The sequence below is a fragment of the Podarcis vaucheri genome (genome assembly GCF_965113315.1).
Source record: "Podarcis vaucheri genome assembly, chromosome: 13".
Classification (NCBI taxonomy): domain Eukaryota; kingdom Metazoa; phylum Chordata; class Lepidosauria; order Squamata; family Lacertidae; genus Podarcis; species Podarcis vaucheri.
The window spans coordinates 38,359,089-38,377,391 of NC_138751.1; the positions used below are offsets into that span (position 1 = coordinate 38,359,089).

The following is an 18,303-nucleotide window of genomic DNA, read 5'->3' on the forward strand; positions in this document are numbered from 1 at the left end:
GAAGCAGAATAAAGAATCATAGAGCTGGAAGGGTCTCAAAGGGTTCATCTTTCTAGTGCAACCCCCTGTAACATAGGAAACTCAGCTAAAGCATCCATGACAGATGACCATCCAACCTCCGCCTAGAAACCTCCAAGGATGGAGAGTCCACAACATCCCGAGGGAGATCCATCTTCCATGTATTATAAAAAGTAAACAACACTTTTTTTTAACCCCAGTTATTTGACACAGAGGAAGAAACCTACAGATAACAGTTCAAAAGCACACCCTCCAACATTTCTCCGAAGGAAATAGGGATGTCCTATTCCATAATAATGGACGCAGGTGGCGCTGTGGGTAAAACCTCAGTGCCTAGGACTTGCTGATCGCATGGTCGGCGGTTCGAATCCCCGCGGCAGGGTGAGCTCCCGTCGTTCGGTCCCAGCTCCTGCCCACCTAGCAGTTCGAAAGCACCCTTAAGTGCAAGTAGATCAATAGGTACCGCTTTATAGCGGGAAGGTAACGGCGTTTCCGTGTGCTGCGCTGGTGCTGGCTCACCAGAGCAGCTTCGTCACGCTGGCCACGTGACCCGGAAGTGTCATTGGACGGCGACGGCTCACGGCCTCTTGAGCGAGATGAGCACACAACCCTAGAGTCGGACACGACTGGCCTGTACGGGCAGGGGTACCTTTATTCCATAACAATAATTTTATTATTTATACCCCACCCATCTGTCTGCTTTGCCCCAGCCACTCTGGGCAGCTTCCAATATATATAAAAACATAATAAAACATTAAACATTTAAAAAAACCCTTCCCTATATAGGACTGCCTTCAGATGGCTCAGCGGTCAGATAACATTTCTCTGATGAAAATTGGGACATCCTAAGGAAAAGCGGGACATTCCAGGATCAAATCAGAAACTGGGACAACACCTGTAAATCTGAGACTGTCCCTGGAAAATAGGGACACCTGGAGGGTCTGCAAAAGGTGCACAGGGAGTTCTGTATATATGGGAGAATTTTCAAAAGCAAGTGGTCCTCACTGACCTGGTGCAAAAAGAGCTTGTCATCCGGAGGAGCCCTGGCTGCCTAGATAAAACACTATATAGCCCCACACACCTTTACCTGGGAGTAAGGCCCACTGAACTCAGTGTGGCTTTCTTCTGAGTAGACGCTTAGTTATTTACTAGATGCAAGTCAGAAGCGCCAGACGACCCTACTTGACTAGGCGCTGGGGGGGATTTCGCCCCATGTTTTGAAGAACCAGGCCAACGCTGCTGATGGGCCCTGCGCCCTTAGTCAACATCTGAAGGCCCCAATCTGCTAGGCGCTAGGACAGCACTGGCGGCAGCTACAAGCAGTGGTCAAAACGGGAGCCTCAGAGATCACCCCCTCCTGCTGGAAACAAACAAGAAAATGCATGTGGCAAAAAAGGCACTAGGCTGCCCCCTGGTGGGCTGCCCCCTTACCTGCTTGTGATTGGCCAAGCAGATCGTCAGCCAATCAGAATTTTCTTTATAAAGATATTCTTTTCTTCTCACTTCCTTCTGTGGCTCCTTAGCCTCGTGCTGTTGCCCCCCCCCCCATTTATGTAATTTTCACCTGTTCCATATGGATCCCAGTTGGGAAACACTGGTCTACAGGGTTGTCACATGGAAAAATGGACAACTTGTTTTCTCCTGCTCTGGAGGGTAGGGCTCAAACCAATGTCTTCAAGTTCCAAGGAAGGAGATACTGACCAAACATTGGGAAGAGTTTTCTGACAGCAAGAGCTGTTCAACAGTGGAACGGTCTCCCTCAGGAGGTTTTTAAGCAGAGGTCGCATGGTCATCTGTCATGGATGATTTAGCTGAGATCCCTGCATTCCTATGATTCTCTGCTCACCAGCTGGTGACAGTCCAGTCCTGCTCCCTGCAGAGGTCTACACATCTCTCAAGAGTCCCAGTGCTTGCTTGTCCCAGGGTTCCCAGACCCATGTCTGGTAACACCCCATCCATTTCACTACGAGTTCTGATGGAAAGGGAGAGACGACAATAGGTCCTGCCTGTTAGACTATGCCTAGGCCTGAGCAGGCGGACGATACTGAAGTCTTTCCTCTTGGACAGCGAGGGGCAACACAGCCAGTGTGGTGTAGTGGTTAAGAGCAATAGACTCGTAATCTGGGGAACCGGGTTCGCGTCTCCGCTCCTCCACATGCAGCTGCTGGGTGACCTTGGGCCAGTCACACTTCTCTGAAGTCTCACAGCCCCACTCTCCTCACAGAGTGTTTGTTGTGGGGGAGGAAGGGAAAGGAGAATGTTAGCCGCTTTGAGACTCCTTCGGGTAGTGATAAAGCGGGATATCAGATCCAAACTCTTCTTCTTCTTCTTCACACTGTGATTCTGGTCCCAGTGGGGTTGGAGAGGGATGCTTCTGTGGGGCAGGCCCTGCCTTCCCATTCCCTTGTGGAACCTGGCCCCATGCTCTGAGGTGTGCTTCTCCTAGCTTGTGATGATGGAGCCGAAACGCCTCGAGAATAACAGGATTGTGCAAGGCGCACTTGAGGGAGGTTTCTAGATCAGAGAGTTGTCAACTTTCGCCCAGTTGGGATCTAGCCAGAACACCTGGGCTCACGCCCTGTTTTCCTGGGAAAGCGATTGTGGATCCTGACTGTGGTTCTTATCTTACAAAAGCAATCTGATCAGACTTTCCTAATGCCCTGCTGAGCTTTGGAAGCCTTTTGTCTTTCCAGAGATGCACATCATCTCTCCTTATTATTCTGCCGTAGGAAAAAAGAACACAAAAAGAGCCTGCTTCATCAAGTGGCCCATCTAGTCCACCATCCTGTTCTCACAGTGGCCAGCCAGATGGAGCAGGTTTTCAACTTCATGATATATCACCAGCTGAACTCCGCTACATCCGGATATATCACAATGTCTGAAATAAGGATGGAGCTGTGATGAGTAGGGACGCGGGTGGCGCTGTGGGTTAAACCACTGAGCCTAGGGCTTGCCAATCAGAAGGTCGGCGGCTCGAATCCCCGCGACGGGGTGAGCTCCCGTTGCTCGGTCCCAGCTCCTGCCAACCTAGCAGTTTGAAAGCATGTCAGAGTGCAAGTAGATAAATAGGTACCGCTCTGGCGGGAAGGTAAATGGTGTTTCTGTGCGCTGCTCTGGTTCGCCAGAAGCAGCTTAGTCATGCTGGCCACATGACCCGGAAGCTGTACGCCGGCTCCCTCGGCCAATAGAGCGAGATGAGCGCCGCAACCCCAGAGTCGGCCACGACTGGACCTAATGGTCAGGGGTCCCTTTACCTTTACCTTTATGATGAGTAGGGCTGCCATCCATCCGGGTGAAATTTCCCAAAATCAGTAAAAATATTCAGGAAAACGCGGGAAGCCATGTTGGAAGTGTTGCTTTTTTGGCAAATTTCCTTAAAAAAAAATAGTTCAACAACTTTTGTGTCTGGATTTTAACTTTTTGAAATATGGCAACCCTAGCAGAGGCATTGGCTGGCTTCACAGTTTTCCCCACATTGTGATTTTTGCATAACACACACACACACACACACACACACCATGATTCGCAATATATTGCCAGGACGTGGGTGGGGCTGTGGTCTAAACCACTGAGCCTCTTGGGCTTGCCGATTGGAAGGTCGGTGGTTCGAATCCCTGTGACAGAGTGAGCTCCTGTTGCTCTGTCCCAGCTCCTACCAACCTAGCAGTTCGAAAGCACGCCAGTGCAAGTAGATAAATAGGTACAGCTGCGGCAGGAAGGTAAACGGCGTTTCTGTGTGCTCTGGTTTCCATCACGGTGTCCCATTGTATGGTTTAGTCCTGCTAGCCACATGAGCCAGAAAGCTGTCTGTGGGCAAACGGCGGCTCCCTCGGCCTAAAAGTGAGATGAGCGCTGCAACCCCATAGTCACCTTTGACTTACCTTTACCTTTTTACCTGCCAGGTCAAAAATTATGAAACCGATATCATGATATGGACTTCAAACCGGTTTTGGATGCTATATTGATAGACAGTATTGCCCAGCCCTACCTGGGCTTGTGACTTAGTTCCCCGAAACACACTCCTATCAAGACTTGGTTACGGCTTGTGATTTGTTTGGGACAGCCTTATATCTGGGTGGAGCAGGGAATCAAAAGGTTTTAGCTCTTCTTTCCCTCTGATGTAATTAAATCAATAACTTAGACGTGGCAAAGGCATTATCATAATTTCCTGCCCTTGGGGGAGGCTGCATATTGCATGAGTTGCTTCTCTGATCTTGCATTCTCACAATGTGGTGGCACACCCAAAATAGAGACTAACACAGATGTGTATAAGGCAAGCCTCTAAAACCTGGGCGAGGGAGTGTTATATGATTGTATGCCTCTGCTGTAAGAGCTTCAGGAAACACTGGTATCGAGATTTTTAGTTTTTAGTTGCAGCCTTGTCTGTGTGCATATATAAATGCAAATATAAAACGATGTCTCTATTTTCATTGCCCTTGCTATTAGTGTTATGGACAGATTCTGTGGGGCCCCTTCGACTTGGTGTAGTTCAGGGCCTCAGCCGATGATGATGATGATAATAATAATAATAATAATAATAATAATAATAATAATAAATAATTAATAATAATAATTAATAATACTTTATACCCCGCCCATGTGGGCATCTCTCAACAGAATATTAAAAACATGATAAGACATAAATCTGCCCCTGGCTGCATGGTGGATAGCTGTGCCAATTGTTTCTCTTATCTCATGCCTGAATCACTCTGATGGTGTGGAAAGCTCTCCATCAAAGCACGCCCTCCTGCTTTGATATCTGAGGCAAGGCAAGGTAGTGACCCACTTGGGATCTCTCTAGATCAGGGATCAGCAGACTTTTTCAGCAGGGGGCCGGTCCACTGATCCTCAGACCCTGTGGGGGGCCGGAAAATATTTTGGGGAGGAAAATGAACAAATTCCTATGCCCCACAAATAACCCAGAGATGCATTTTAAATAAAAGGGCACATTCTACTCATGTAAAAACATGCTGATTCCAGACCCGTCCTCAGGCCGGATTTACAAGGCGATTGGGCCGGATTCGGCCCCCGGGCCTTGGTTTGCCTACCCATGCTCTAGCTTAACCCCAGCATGGCAGCTCCCATGGGAATAGCCTCACAGTTTTTGGGAGCAACACTCTGCAGCCTGAGGGAGCAAGCTGATGGGAGGTGGTAGAGGAGCACGGCTGCAAGTAGCGAGGGAGCCGAACCTCCGAATCCTGCCTCCATCTCGCTCACCCCTTTAAAACAGCAACAAAAACCCTCGCGTTTTTGTTGAGCGTTTTCCAGATAAACCCAACAGTGTAAAATCGGTGTATATAAAACGCACAGAAAGGATCTCCTGAATAGGGGAGCTGTTATACCTTTCTGCTTGTTCTAGAGCCCTCCCACCTCCTCAAAGCTGGGGAAGTGCTATCTAGGCTTTGGGAAGGGAGTACATTGGTACCTCGGGTTACATACGCTTCAGGTTAGGAACTTTGCTTCAGGATGAGAACAGAAATCGTGCTCTGGCGGCACGGCAGCAGCAGGAGGCCCCATTAGCTAAAGTGGTGCTTCAGGTTAAGAACAGTTTCAGGTTAAGAACAGACCTCCAGAACGAATTAAGTACTTAACCCAAGGTACCACTGTACTGTATGGGGCATCAAATGTTGCTGAAAGCCGCCATTGAGGGCTGCATGAGCTGCATGTAGGATTTTTCTTCCCTAGGTCAAGGGAGGAGAACCTGCAGCCCTCTGGATGTTGTTAGACTCCAACTCCCATCAGCCCAGATGTATGGCCAAAGGTCGGGGCGGAAGGGAGGTGTCGTCCACCAACATCTGGAGGACCACAGACTCCATAGCCCTTCCCTGGAGCCAGCTTACCTTCCTCCCCATCTCTTCACCCACACCTTCCAGACCTTATATTGTGACTGGAGTTGCCGGTGAAAGCACAACCCGCCATTTTGTACCATATAAACCGATAGAGAGCTCTGCTTAGGGTAGGTGTTATGTACTGAGCTGAATCCTAGAACAAAAGGATCCAGAATGCAGCAGTCTGACTGGCCTGCAGGAGCAGCCAATCAGGCTTCTGGAGGAAGTGAATCCGCGACCTGATTGGCCTACGGGAGCAGCACGGAATCAGCCAATCACACAGGGCCCATTGTGTAATTAATGTATATATAGCTAGACATTTTGGGGAAAGTTTCATTCATTACTACGAGCATGAAATTCAATACTCGACTCCGAGTACGGTATATTTCAGCGGGGTTCCCCAAACTTGGGTCTCCAGCTATTGTCGGACTACAACTCCCATTATCCCTAGCTAACATGACCAGTGGTCAGGGATGATGGGAATTGTAGTCCAACAACAGCTGGCGACCCAAGTTTGGGAATCCCTGGCTTAGGGGATGCCCCCCTGCCCAATCTGTTCACAGCTGGGAAAGCCCCCCCCCCCAATCTCCAGTCTAGTCCTGGAAAATATGTGGTAATGGGATGGGTAGGAGCTGGGAAGCTAGTTGGGGTGGTGAGGGCCAGTGGTTAGAGTTGTGGTTGATAGCCCAGATTTCTGGATTCTCAGGTAAGAGAATAGTCTCTTCTTATTGACAAGGGAGAGTATTCCCAAGCCTGCACATGAGGGGTGGGTTAAAACTGCTCAGACTTCTCGTATTTTTGAGTTACTACGCCAGATGTTATTGCCCTTCTTTTTGACAGCTCTCCTGTCACTCCCCTTAACTCCCTGGCAACAGAAAACTGTTGTCATGGCAGCCAAACCTTGGGCCTTGGCAATGTGCAGTGAGGTATGTGGTAAATTTTGTGCAGAAGGCCCACACCCCTCCTTTGGAAGCGATTCATCCATTTTCTCCCTTAGTGAAAACCAACACATATTATTTTTCCCTGGAGGGAGGGGATTCCAGATGTTTATTGCCTGAAGCAGTGGAGCTGCTGTGGTTGTGGAGATTCCTTTTCCCAGCTGCCTTTTTTTTAGGTTAATATCACGACATTATCTGTTTAAATCTTTTTTAAAGGATGGTTTATTTATTACAACCAAGGTTTTTCGAGTGGCTGCCAGGGTTCACACTAACATTTATGTGGTGGTTCAATGCACCATGTAGTTTAATAAGCCATGATTTAGCATTATGTGCAAATCAGGCCTGTGTGGTGGAGTGCAAATTGTAAAATGTGCTTCTTTTGGTATGTTTGCCTGGCACTACCTTCATTTTCCCTGAGTACCAGAGAAAAGCTATCCTTCTCTACTTTGAACCCTTTTCGAGATGAAAGGTTTTCTGGTTCTTTTCTCTGCTGCTTTTATTTTGTGGTTTCGTTGCTGTTCTTGTACTTCCTTCATTGTATTTTATTGTTTTTACCGTTGTTGTAAACTGCAGTAAAGCTGGTGGCAAAATAATTAAAGCTGGTGGCAAAATAAATATCCCTTCAACTCAAATTGGAAAATAATAATAATAATTTCTTGTTTATTTACTCAGTGTATATTCTCTGGGTGGCTAACGGAAATAAAGCATACATAAAAAAGGCAAAGCCATAAAATCTAAATACAGCGTAAAAACAGCAGCAGAGTATCAAACAAAAGTAGAAGCAAAGACGAACAAACTTCAGAAATATCTAAAGATCTATTGTTATTATTTTATTATTCATTACATTTATATACCACTTTTACCTCACAAGGATCTCAAGGTGGAGTACATGATTCTCCCCATTTCATTCTCACAACAACTCTGTGAGGTATGTTAGGCTAAGAGATGGTGACTGGCCCAAGGTCACCCAGTGAGCTTCATGGCTGAGACCTGGTATCCCAGGTCCTAGTCCAATCCTATAATTTACTAGACAATTTCAATATTTAAAAGCCTGAGAATATAAAAAAGGTGTTCACCTAGTACCAGAAGGTAAAGGTAGAAAGGTAAAGGACACCTGGACGGTTAGCTCCAGTCAATGTTGGAATGAAATCACGACACACGAGTAGCAGGTGTCATCAAGAGGCGTCTGCCGGGGCGAGCCCTGGGAACTCTCTTTTATTGAATATTACAAAACATTGCCACAGGTGTGCTTGTGGCTGATTGGTTGATACAAACACAAAGAAACTTGTTGCTGATCGATTAACATAAGTACAAGGCGGGAATTACATGTGGACATTAATCACCGATAGATTAAAGGCTGAGAAACGAAGCTGGAACTAGACAGGCATGAAACCTCCTAATTAAATTATAACTAAAGATTAATATGGCTAAAACAATTACTAATGATTGGTCATAACATGAAAGAATATAATAAGTGAATTCCGTAGATGTGGTCAGCTGTGCATTAAGAACAGGTCATAGTGTCAGTCTAAGGAAATGAGAGAATGTCTTGGTCTCGGTACAAGCTGTGCAGTGTGTGCAAAAGGCAGGGAAAAGCTTATAAACAAGAGTTCCCAGAATGCAAGAGAAAAGAAGCAATGCTTCCCCATAATGCAGCAGTTATGTGCAGAGAGAGGACTTCCCTTTAAGTCAAAGGTGACTATGTGGTGCAACACTCATCTTGCTTTCAGGCCGAGTGAGCTGGCGTTGGTCCACAGACAGCTTTCCGGGTCATTTAGCCAGTATGACTAAACTGCTTCTGGCGCAACAGAACACCCTGACGGAAGCCAGAGAGCACAGAAACGCTGTTTACCTTCCCGCCACAGTGGCACTTATTTCTCTACTTGCACTGGCGTGCTTTCAAACTGCTTGGTCGTCAGGAGCTGGGACAGAGCAACGGGAGCTCACCCTGTTGTGCAGATTTGAGCTGCCAGTTCCAGAACGACTAAAGTGAAGGTGACAGGCAAGGATCCTATAGGGACTGTTATCCATAACTGCGGTGCCACCACAGAGAAGACCCATCTTTCTTTCACACCTCCTCAAGTTCTTCATTTATAGCGAGGGAACGTAGGCAACACAAGGCTTCTTCCAGAGCTCGCACCAAACCTTTGCTATCTGTTTGGCCAGGTCTCAGCCAAATACACAGTGACACTCACCTTTGTCATTGTGATGTCAGCCTTTTGCCAGGTAAAACTGCAATACTAGTGGAAGATATTCCAAGTCCCCAGAATGCAGTCCACCACCTAGTGCTGTTTTGTGCCATTTTAACTACCGGCACAATACCTTTCTGCCTTTTATGTGTAAGCCACCTTGAGTCCCTGTTAGGGTTGGGGGTCGAAGGCAGGGTATAAATAATAATTGTCAATGTATGAATTTGAGGGGTTTTCGATACAGGTTTAAAGAGATGTGTTCATCCTCTCGTTCTCTCTCTCCTCTTAGCCAACAAGCTAGCAGCCTCCCAAGATGGCGGAGGCTCACCAGGCCGTGGCGTTCCAATTCACGGTCTCTCCAGAGGGTATCGACCTCCAGCTGAGCCATGCAGCCCTCAAGGAGGTTTACCTCTCAGGCCTGCGGTCCTGGAAGAAGAAATTCAACCAGTTGCGGGTAAGATAGGGATAACGAATGTTATGTACTGAAGTTCTCACCCTGGGCCAGCAGGGGGATACTGTAGATAGTTCAGGTCCACATATGCAAATAAGGGATCGAAAGTGACGTTCAGTGATTGGATAGTTACAGAAAGTTGTTACAGTTACGTTGTACTGGAGCTCTATATAAGCAGGCTGGCCTGTGAATAAACAAGAGCTGTTTGAAGAATCGCTGTGTCGTCTGATATGTTCACCCACAACTTAACAACGAGCACCTGCTCAAAATGCTCTGGAATTAATTTGTATCTGAGAGATAGCTCCGTTGGTAGAGCATGAGACAGTCATAGGTTCTGGCCTTGTGTTGGGCAAAAAGATTCCTGTATTGCAGGGGGTTGGACTAGACGACTCTCTTGGTCCCTTCCAACTCTGCAGTTCTACGATTCGGTGACATTCATGTCTTGATAGCACAGCTCTTAGTTTATTCTTGGGAACCCAACCCTTCCACGTTGGAGCCTTAGGAAGAATTAAACTGTAATCTAGGGAAGCCAAGGCAGCTGAAGGCCTGGGTTAGGCATGAGAGCAAGGCCTCCCAGGTTATCGGAAAGGACTTGAGTCCAGTAGGTTCGGGGTATGGTGCAAATGAAAGTTTGTTTGGCCAAATCGGAACAGGAGGTTCTGGAAACCATTTTAGAACTAACCCTCAAGGGTTTAACAGAGAGTGGAGAGTGCCCAAGTGCCCCCCACCCAAAGAGATCACGGTGCTTGTTCTTCAATAATTAAGGTTCAATAACATTGACAACCTGTTTCTTTTTAGTCAATAATCCATAAATTTATTGGGTGTCCTTGTGAAGAGGCCGTCTCCATTTGTATTATGGAGGGATGACATACAGGGTTGTTGTAAGGATAAAAGAGAGCTATGAATTAGGAGGTCCTTGTTAAAATCTCATCTCCATCATGAACTCAGCAAGTGATCTTAGCAGTTCAGTTACCTGATTTGAAGATCATACTAAACCACAATTTAGTTTGTTTCCCTCCCAGTACAGCAAAGACAGAAGCTGGTACTAATGAGCAGCTTGCTTGTACTTGTTAAGACTATGGTTTGTGCCTAACTATGGTTTAATGTGAAGGACATGCAAACAGAACCCTTGTGTAAAATGATGTTTGATGCTGAGATGTAGCTTGGAAATTGGGGGTGGGTTGCTCGGAGCAAAAATGAGAGAGCCAGCTTATAAAATGTTGGGGCCTGTTTAATTTGTTATAAGCAACAAGCACCGTTAATCATCACCCAGCAGTTCAAAGCACATTCAGTGCAGCTTACATTCTGAGAAAACAATGTGTTGTTTGATTTTTAGGGCTGAAATAGCTATGTATAGCCTTCCTGCTCTCCACAAATCCATACTGTTTCTTCAAGAAAAAGTGCACACCAGCAGTTTTGCCAAGTGTTTGAAGGAAAGGAAGTGAGTTAGCAGTTTAGGGAACTGGGCAAAGTTCAGTCCATGTACCATATTTTCCAAAGAAAGGGAAATGTGCCTTCAAAACTACAGAAGATTTGACTCATGACGATAGCAGCAATCTGTTCACATTCATCTTTTTGTGACCTCCCCTAACAGAACAGTTTTGTGACAGGCGTGTATCCTGCCAGCCCATCCAGTTGGCTGTTCATGGTTACTGCCATCTTGGTAACCCAGTACTCTCGACTTGACCCCTCCATGGGCATGATTGGAAAGATCAAGGAACACCTGCCAGTCAGGTAAGGAGATGGGAAGGGAGAAGGGTGGGAGTTGTGGGTGAATAAATGAGGGGGAGGGAGACTAAAACTAAGGCCTGGTTTTCATACATTCTGGGAAATAATGGTTTCCTGCTACGAGAACAGGCGGCAGCACATCTCGGGCTTGTGTGAATTCTCCAACCCCTCTTGTCACCTTTCAAGCCAATGAGGAGGAAATGGGAGGCCTTTGCTTTTAGACAAACCCTTGTTTATGGTGGCCTCTGAAGTTATGAGAACTGTGGTTTGTTCACACTTACGAGAACTACCCAGAATCAAACTGTGGACTTACTTCCCATCTTGTCCTGAAAACATTGTTTAAACAAACTACATTTCTCTGTGTTTAGACATGATGGGGTACTATGGTTTGTTTAAAATTGGAAGTAAGTGCTTCCAAACTCCTCCTCCTGGAGAATGAAAGAGGAGAAGTGGGGAGCCTACAAATTCAAGGCTTGCTGTGGCTTATTCACATAGTGGGAAATCATGGTTCCATGTTATTTTAAATTGTTTTCTTGGACGGTTGCTTCAAAACCACTCACAAACGCAGTCCAGGGATGTGTCCATGTCAAACACATTGGGGAGAGTGCATTTTGTTGATTCTGGAAGTTGCCCTCAGGTCAGAAACACTTGGGTACTGCCAGGGTCCTTTTGACCAGAGGTGTTGTGGTTGGGAGACAATTTTCTAGTGACAAAAGAGTCCTCTTGAGGTGTTCAGTGTGAACACGTGAAGGGGTTTTCATTCCTGAATAGGATAGCCCCACATATGCTAGCCATGGTACCATGGAATCAGCCTCAAGCCTGAAGAGGGCCTGGCTCATGTAAGGATGTATGCACCTAGGGTTCCTTCCAAGGGGATAACATCTCTGATTGGCAGCAGGCTTTGGAAAGTACAGTGGTACCCCGCAAGACGAATGCCTCGCTAAACGAAAAACCCGCAAGACGAAAGGGTTTTCCGATTTTTAGAGGCTTCGCAAGACGAATTTCCCTATGGGCTTGCTTCGCAAGACGAAAGCCCATAGGGAAATCTCCTGGGACAGCGGGGAAGCGCAGCACACCTTCTCCTCTGTTCCCAGACCTGTCCTGAAGGCTTGTGGTGGGAGGTCCGGGAACGGAGGAGAAGGCGCGCAGCGCTTCGCCTCTGTTCCCGGGACTTGCGTGGGAGGAGGGTTTTTCCTCCCCACCGCCAACATTCAGAACAGCATTCTGAATGTTGGCGGTGGGGAGGAAAGCCCTCCTCCCACCGCAAGCCTTCAGGACAGGTCCGGGAACAGAGGGGAAGGCGCGCAGAGGGCTGCCTAGGCTGCGGATAGCAGCATGCTGCCCCGCGCAAGGGGCGCTCTTAAGCAGAGCGCCCCTCGCGTGGGGCAGACATTCGCAGCTTGGGGAGCCCTGCAGGACTTCCCCGCAGGGCTCTCCAAGCTGCGGATAGCAGCCTGCTGCCCCTATCCGCAGCTTGCAGAGCCCTGCGGGGAAGTCCTGCAGGGCCCCCCAAGCGGCAGATGTCTGCCTCGCACCGGGCAGCAGGCTGCTATCCGCAGCCTAGGCAGCCCTCCGGGAACTCTTCTGAAGGCTGGCGGCGGGAGAAGGGCTTTTCTTCCCACCGCCAGCCTTCAGAAGGCTGTTCTGTAGGCTGGCGGTGGGGAGAAAAGTCCTTCTCCCCCCGCCAGCCTTCAGAAGAGGTCCGGGGACAGACTGTCCCTGGACCTGGTCTGAAGGCGGTCTCCATAGGAACACATTAATTGATTTTCAATGCATTCCTATGGGAAACCGTGCTTCGCAAGACGAAAAACTCGCAAGAAGAAAAAACTTGCGGAACGAATTAATTTCGTCTTGCGAGGCACCACTGTACATTACTTCATTGCCAAAACAATGGCCTCTTGCTTGGATGACTTTAGAAAAACATATGGAGGATAGTTCTGTCTTGCATTAACATGATGGAATCTCCATATTCACAGAGAGGGGGCATTTGATTGGCGGCTTTTGGAGAGAGATGACTTGCCGAGACGGACCTTTAGTTTAAAACAGCAAGTCCACATTTTAAACCCTTAAGAATTTGTGTGCATGTGTGTTAGTCTGGAGACATCAGACTAGAAGACAGAATTAGGTTTTCTTCTCTTGTTTTAATTTTAAGGCTTGTACGTTTTTCTCCCTCTCCCTCTCTCTTCCTGCCCTTCCCCACCATATTGTCCTCAGTGACTACCTGTCAGATCAAGGCCTGACAGTCCTCAGTGCCCTGGCTTTTTCCACAGGGCTGTGGCTGGCCCTCATCGTGACCATGCGTAGCATTCTCAAGATGCTGCTGTGCTACCATGGCTGGATCTTTGAGGAGCACGGCAAGATGTCCAACACCACCAAAATCTGGCTGGTATGTATCGCAGAAGAAGGTACACTATGGGGAAGCAGGCTGAGAGAAGGGAGCATGCTCCGTAGGGCGGGGCGATATCTGGTTTTCAACATTGTGGTAGATCACCAGCTAAGCCGATATGTCACAATGTACGAAATAAGGATGGAGCTATGTAGAGGCATTGGCTGGCTTCATGTTTTTTTCTGCATCATGATTTTTGCCTGCTCGGTGTAGTGGTTAAGAGCGGTGGACTTGTAATCTGGTGAACTGGGTTCGCTTCCCCGCTCCTCCACATGCAGCTGCTGGGTGACCTTGGGCTATTCACACTTCTCTGAAGTCTCTCAGCCCCACTCACTTACTAAATAAATTTTTTTTTATTTCCCCCCCAAAGAGCAAAGAAGCCAAGACAGCGAGCGGGATCCATCCCACTGGCTGTCTTGTCTTCCTCTTTAGCCATGCGCAACCTCTCCAGCCAGGAGAGGCTGCGCGCGACTTTGGCAGAAGCCAAGACAGCGGGCGGGATGGATCCCGCTTGCTGTCTTGGCTTCGTTTTTAGCCGTGGGGCTGGGGGCGGGGGAACCCCAACCTTCCCCCGACCCCAGCTCCCAGAACAGGCAGCTACCCGCAAGCCTTCCGAGCGCAGCGGGAACTCCCGCCAGGCTCCAAAGGCTTGCGGATAGCTGCCTGAAGCCTGGGGAGCGAAAGGGGTTGGTGCGCTCGCCAGGCTACATAGCTCCATCCTTATTTTGTACCCCTCTCGCTCTCCAGGATACAGCGAAAGCCTGCATTCGCTCCACAGGTCGCACACATATTTCCACTTCATTTTTGGAGGGGAAAAAGTGCGTCCTATAGAGCGAAAAATACGGTACATCATGGGTGGAGAGGCTGCATGCATCAGCCCCACTCCTAAAGTCTCTGTCTCTACTAGCTCCACCCTGGACTTAATGCATGGAGTGGGGCGGTTTCAAGGAGGATTCTAAGCATTTTTTCCTGGGTGGCAGCGAGAGAGGCAGCGCCATGAAGGTGTTGGGCACCAAAGCAGTTGGGAGATGCCTCCCCACTCCTAAGTGCCCAACACCACTTCTCTATCGTATGCGCATCTTTGCTCCTAATCATGTTGTTGCAAAGTCCCGTTTCTATTACTTTGTGTCTCAGCTGAAGAAGAAATCTTCTGGGGAAATTGTGTACTGTGGACAGGTTTTGGAGAAGGCTCCATTGAAGGTGGAAAATTTTGGTATCTGGCTGCGCTATGATTCTCGTAGCGGAACTCATAGCTGTTACACAGAGCTATCGCGATATGGGAGCCCGTCACAGAGCTTGTGCTCACTCAGTTCAGATCATGAAGGTTGAAGAGATCCCTGCTAGCAAGTGCAGCAGACCAGCTGTCGAGCAGTTCCAGGATTCCCAAATCAAGTTCCCTCTGCCAAAATCAAGTTCCCTCTGCCATGATTCCAAAATCAAGTTCCCTCTGTCGTCAACACAAGCCACGCTTCACCATTAAAGGACCAAACACGTTCTTCTAAATGCAGACGTGGTTCATTTGCTCTGAGTTTCAATAAAGTTCTTTTGGGGCGGGAGGGGAAAAAGGAGGATTCTAAGCATTCTCTGCTGAGTGCATTTAGGTCCTGATAGTAGGGAGAATTCTAATTATGTTCACCTGAGTGATCAAAGAATCCTCTTTCAGACTTTGTGGCTCCACATTTCCCCCCTTTTTCCTTTTTTTTTTTATCTCACACAATTTTCCCAAGGAAACTCAAGGACACTCACAAATCCGTAACACAGTAGTGTAAAATGCATTCTTTCTCTCTCTCCCCCCTCCCATCACAGGCTTTGGTGAAAATCTTTGCTGGGCGGAAACCCATGCTATACAGCTACCAAGCCTCGCTGCCTCGCTTGCCTGTTCCAGCCCTCAAGGACACCCTGCAGAGGGTGAGTGCGGTTTTGTTTACCCTTTCCTGCTGTGATTCGAGGATGCAAAAAAAATTAGTACCTGCCGCTGCTTTCCTAGCACATCAGGCTAAAAGTGGAGGATTGAACGTTTGGATCAGGCACCCCAAAACTCGGTCCTCCAGATGTTTTTGGACTACAACCCCCATCATCACTAGCTAACAGGTCCAGTGGTCAGGGATGATGGGAATTGTAGTCCCAAAACATCTGGAGGGCCGAGTTTGCAGGTGCCTGGTTTGGGTACTTTCTGATACGAAGCCTCTGCACTCCTTTTCCCTCTCTCTGAATGGCTGCACATTCTTTTTTCTTTTTTAAAAATAATTTTTATTCATTTTTAAACATATTAATTGTCATACATACCACAAAGTTTCACATCCTATACAGTCTTTTTGGACTTCCATCAGCGCCTCTGATGACCCCCCATTTTTATCATTTTTTCTGCATTTCTTAAATTCATATTGCCTTTAATTATCTTAACTAACGTCTTCCTTTTTATCCAATTATGCAATAATTATTAACCTCACAAAACTTCTTGCAAACCTACAAATGTAATCTGGTCATCACAATTACTTTTCAAATAGTCCGTAAATTTACACCAATCTTCTGTGAATCTCTGGTCCCGCAGGTTTCGAAATCTTCCTGTTAGTTTGTCTAATTCTGCATAGTCCATCAATTTTATCCTCCAATCTTCTTTCGAATGGCCACACATTCACGGCGACCTTGGTTTCCAGTTCTATGGGGTTTTCCTGTTGAAAGGGCCTTTGCAGAGGATTGCCCAAGAGAAAGCAACGCACAACAGCCGTTGTTCTCTCTAGAATGTGAGGCTGTGAGCAAGAGCAATTGCAGAACCCATACCGAACATGGCCTCCTCCTAATCCCATAATTCTCTCGCCCCACTAGTTTCTTGAGTCCGTACGACCCCTGAAAACAGACACCGAGTTCCAGCGAATGGCAGGTCTCGCCCGTGACTTTGAACGGACCCTGGGGCCGCGCTTGCAGTGGTACCTGAGACTTAAGTCTTGGTGGGCATCTAACTATGTGAGTGGTCTCTAAAATGGGATTGCGGGACAGGGCGGGGGCAGCTCCTTCAGCTGTGTTGTGCTGCGCATGGAGAACGTGGGTCTTTTTAATTCTCCTTTTCGAACCTCATACCTTGCCCAGGTGAGTGACTGGTGGGAAGAGTACGTCTATCTCCGTAGCCGAGGCCCCCTGATGGTAAATAGCAACTATTACGGCATGGTGAGTTTCAAGACACAGGGAAAAGAATGTTTTTGGGTAGGGAGGGAAGGGGTGCTTCTCTTTAGTCTCTGCTGACACACACACACCCTTTCTGTATACCATTTTTTAAAAAAAAAATATTTATTTGGTTTTTCAGATTAAAATTTTGCAGTCCAGCATGCAACATAAAAACAAAATTCCAAGGAATCTCTTGGGCTTCCCTCTTGCCCTTTGTGGGCCCCACTGTTAATCATTTCCTCCTGCATCTTTTATAATAATCCAATTTTTTTATCTCTCCATTGTCTCCAAAATTCACCATTAAACTACAGTGGTACCTCGGGTTACAGATGCTTCAGGTTACAGACTCCACCAACCCAGAAATAGTAGCTTGGGTTAAGAACTTTGCTTCAGGATGAGAACAGAAATCGCACGGCGGCAGCAGGAGGCCCCACTAGCTAAAGTGGTACCTCAGGCTAAGAACAGTTTCAGTTAAGAACGGACCTCCGGAACAAATTAAGTTCTTAACCAGAGGTTCCACTGTACAAGTGATATTCCAATCCTACTAATGATTTTAACTGTTTACAATGGTCTTTAAGATAAATTACAAATTCCCCCCATTCATAATTAAAATTTTGGTCTTCCTGATTTCTGATTCTTCTGGTCATTTTAGCCACTCCAGCATAATCCGTCAATTTGATCTGCCATTCTTCTTTGGTCAGCACTTACCGTATTTTTCACTCTATAACATGCACCCGACCATAACACACACGTAGTTTTTAGAGGAGGAAAATCTGTAGGCATGCCACGCACAGACATTTCCCCTTACTTTTTAGGAGGAAAAAAGTGAGTGTTATGGTGCAAAAAATACGGTATTTCCATCTCTGGGCCAATCACATCCACACAGCCGTGGTCACATACATAAATAATCTTTTTTGCTCTATTGGGATTTCAGCACCTAGAATTCCTGAAAGAAAGGCTTTGGGTTTTTAAGGTTATTTTAAACATTTTCCCTCCAACTCGTTATATATCATTTCCCAAAATTCTTTTACTACCTTACGTTTCCACCACGTATGATAAAAGGTGCCTTCTTTTTCTTTACATTTCCAGCATACATTTGACCCTGTTTTATAATTTTTTGCTAATTTATTGGCAGTTAATTACCAACGGTACATCATTTTCATACAATTTTCTTTCAACATATAACACGCTGTGAATTTTAACTTTCTGCGTACCATTTTTTAATTTTTTTTTTTTTTAGGATTTCATTTATGTAACCCCAACCCCGATCCAGGCAGCTCGTGCTGGAAATCTCGTCTATGCCATGTTGCTGTACCGACGGAAACTCGCTCGGGAAGAGATCAAACCGGTAAGTGAGACCAAAGTACCGTATTTTTCGCTCTATAAGACGCACCAGACCATAAGACGCACCTAGTTTTTGGAGGAGGAAAACAAGAAAAAAAAAAATCTGAATCTTAGAAGCCAGAACAACAAGAGGGATCGCTGCACAGCGAAAGCAGCGATTCCTCTTGGTGTTCTGGCTTCTGGGATAGCTGTGCAGCCTGCATTCGCTCCATAAGACGCACACACATTTCCCCTTACTTTTTAGGAGGGGAAAAGTGAG

The 18,303-nt window shown here is 47.0% G+C and overlaps 1 protein-coding gene across 5 annotated transcripts in view; it reads left to right on the top strand.

Moving 5' to 3' along the window:
• CPT1C (carnitine palmitoyltransferase 1C) overlaps positions 1-18,303 on the top strand; it is a 63,707-nt gene that overhangs the window by 24,444 nt on the left and 20,960 nt on the right. For 4 of the 5 annotated variants that reach the window (XM_082194363.1, XM_082194364.1, XM_082194361.1 and 1 more), the window contains 7 exons: positions 9,263-9,427; positions 11,019-11,158; positions 13,367-13,538; positions 15,345-15,446; positions 16,365-16,502; positions 16,626-16,703; positions 17,941-18,048. In XM_082194363.1, the coding sequence (XP_082050489.1) occupies positions 9,287-9,427; positions 11,019-11,158; positions 13,367-13,538; positions 15,345-15,446; positions 16,365-16,502; positions 16,626-16,703; positions 17,941-18,048 (879 nt within the window). In that variant the 5' untranslated portion in view covers positions 9,263-9,286. Of the gene's footprint in view, positions 1-8,997; positions 9,124-9,262; positions 9,428-11,018; positions 11,159-13,366; positions 13,539-15,344; positions 15,447-16,364; positions 16,503-16,625; positions 16,704-17,940; positions 18,049-18,303 lie in introns of those variants that run through there. The other variant, XM_082194362.1, reaches the window with a different exon arrangement.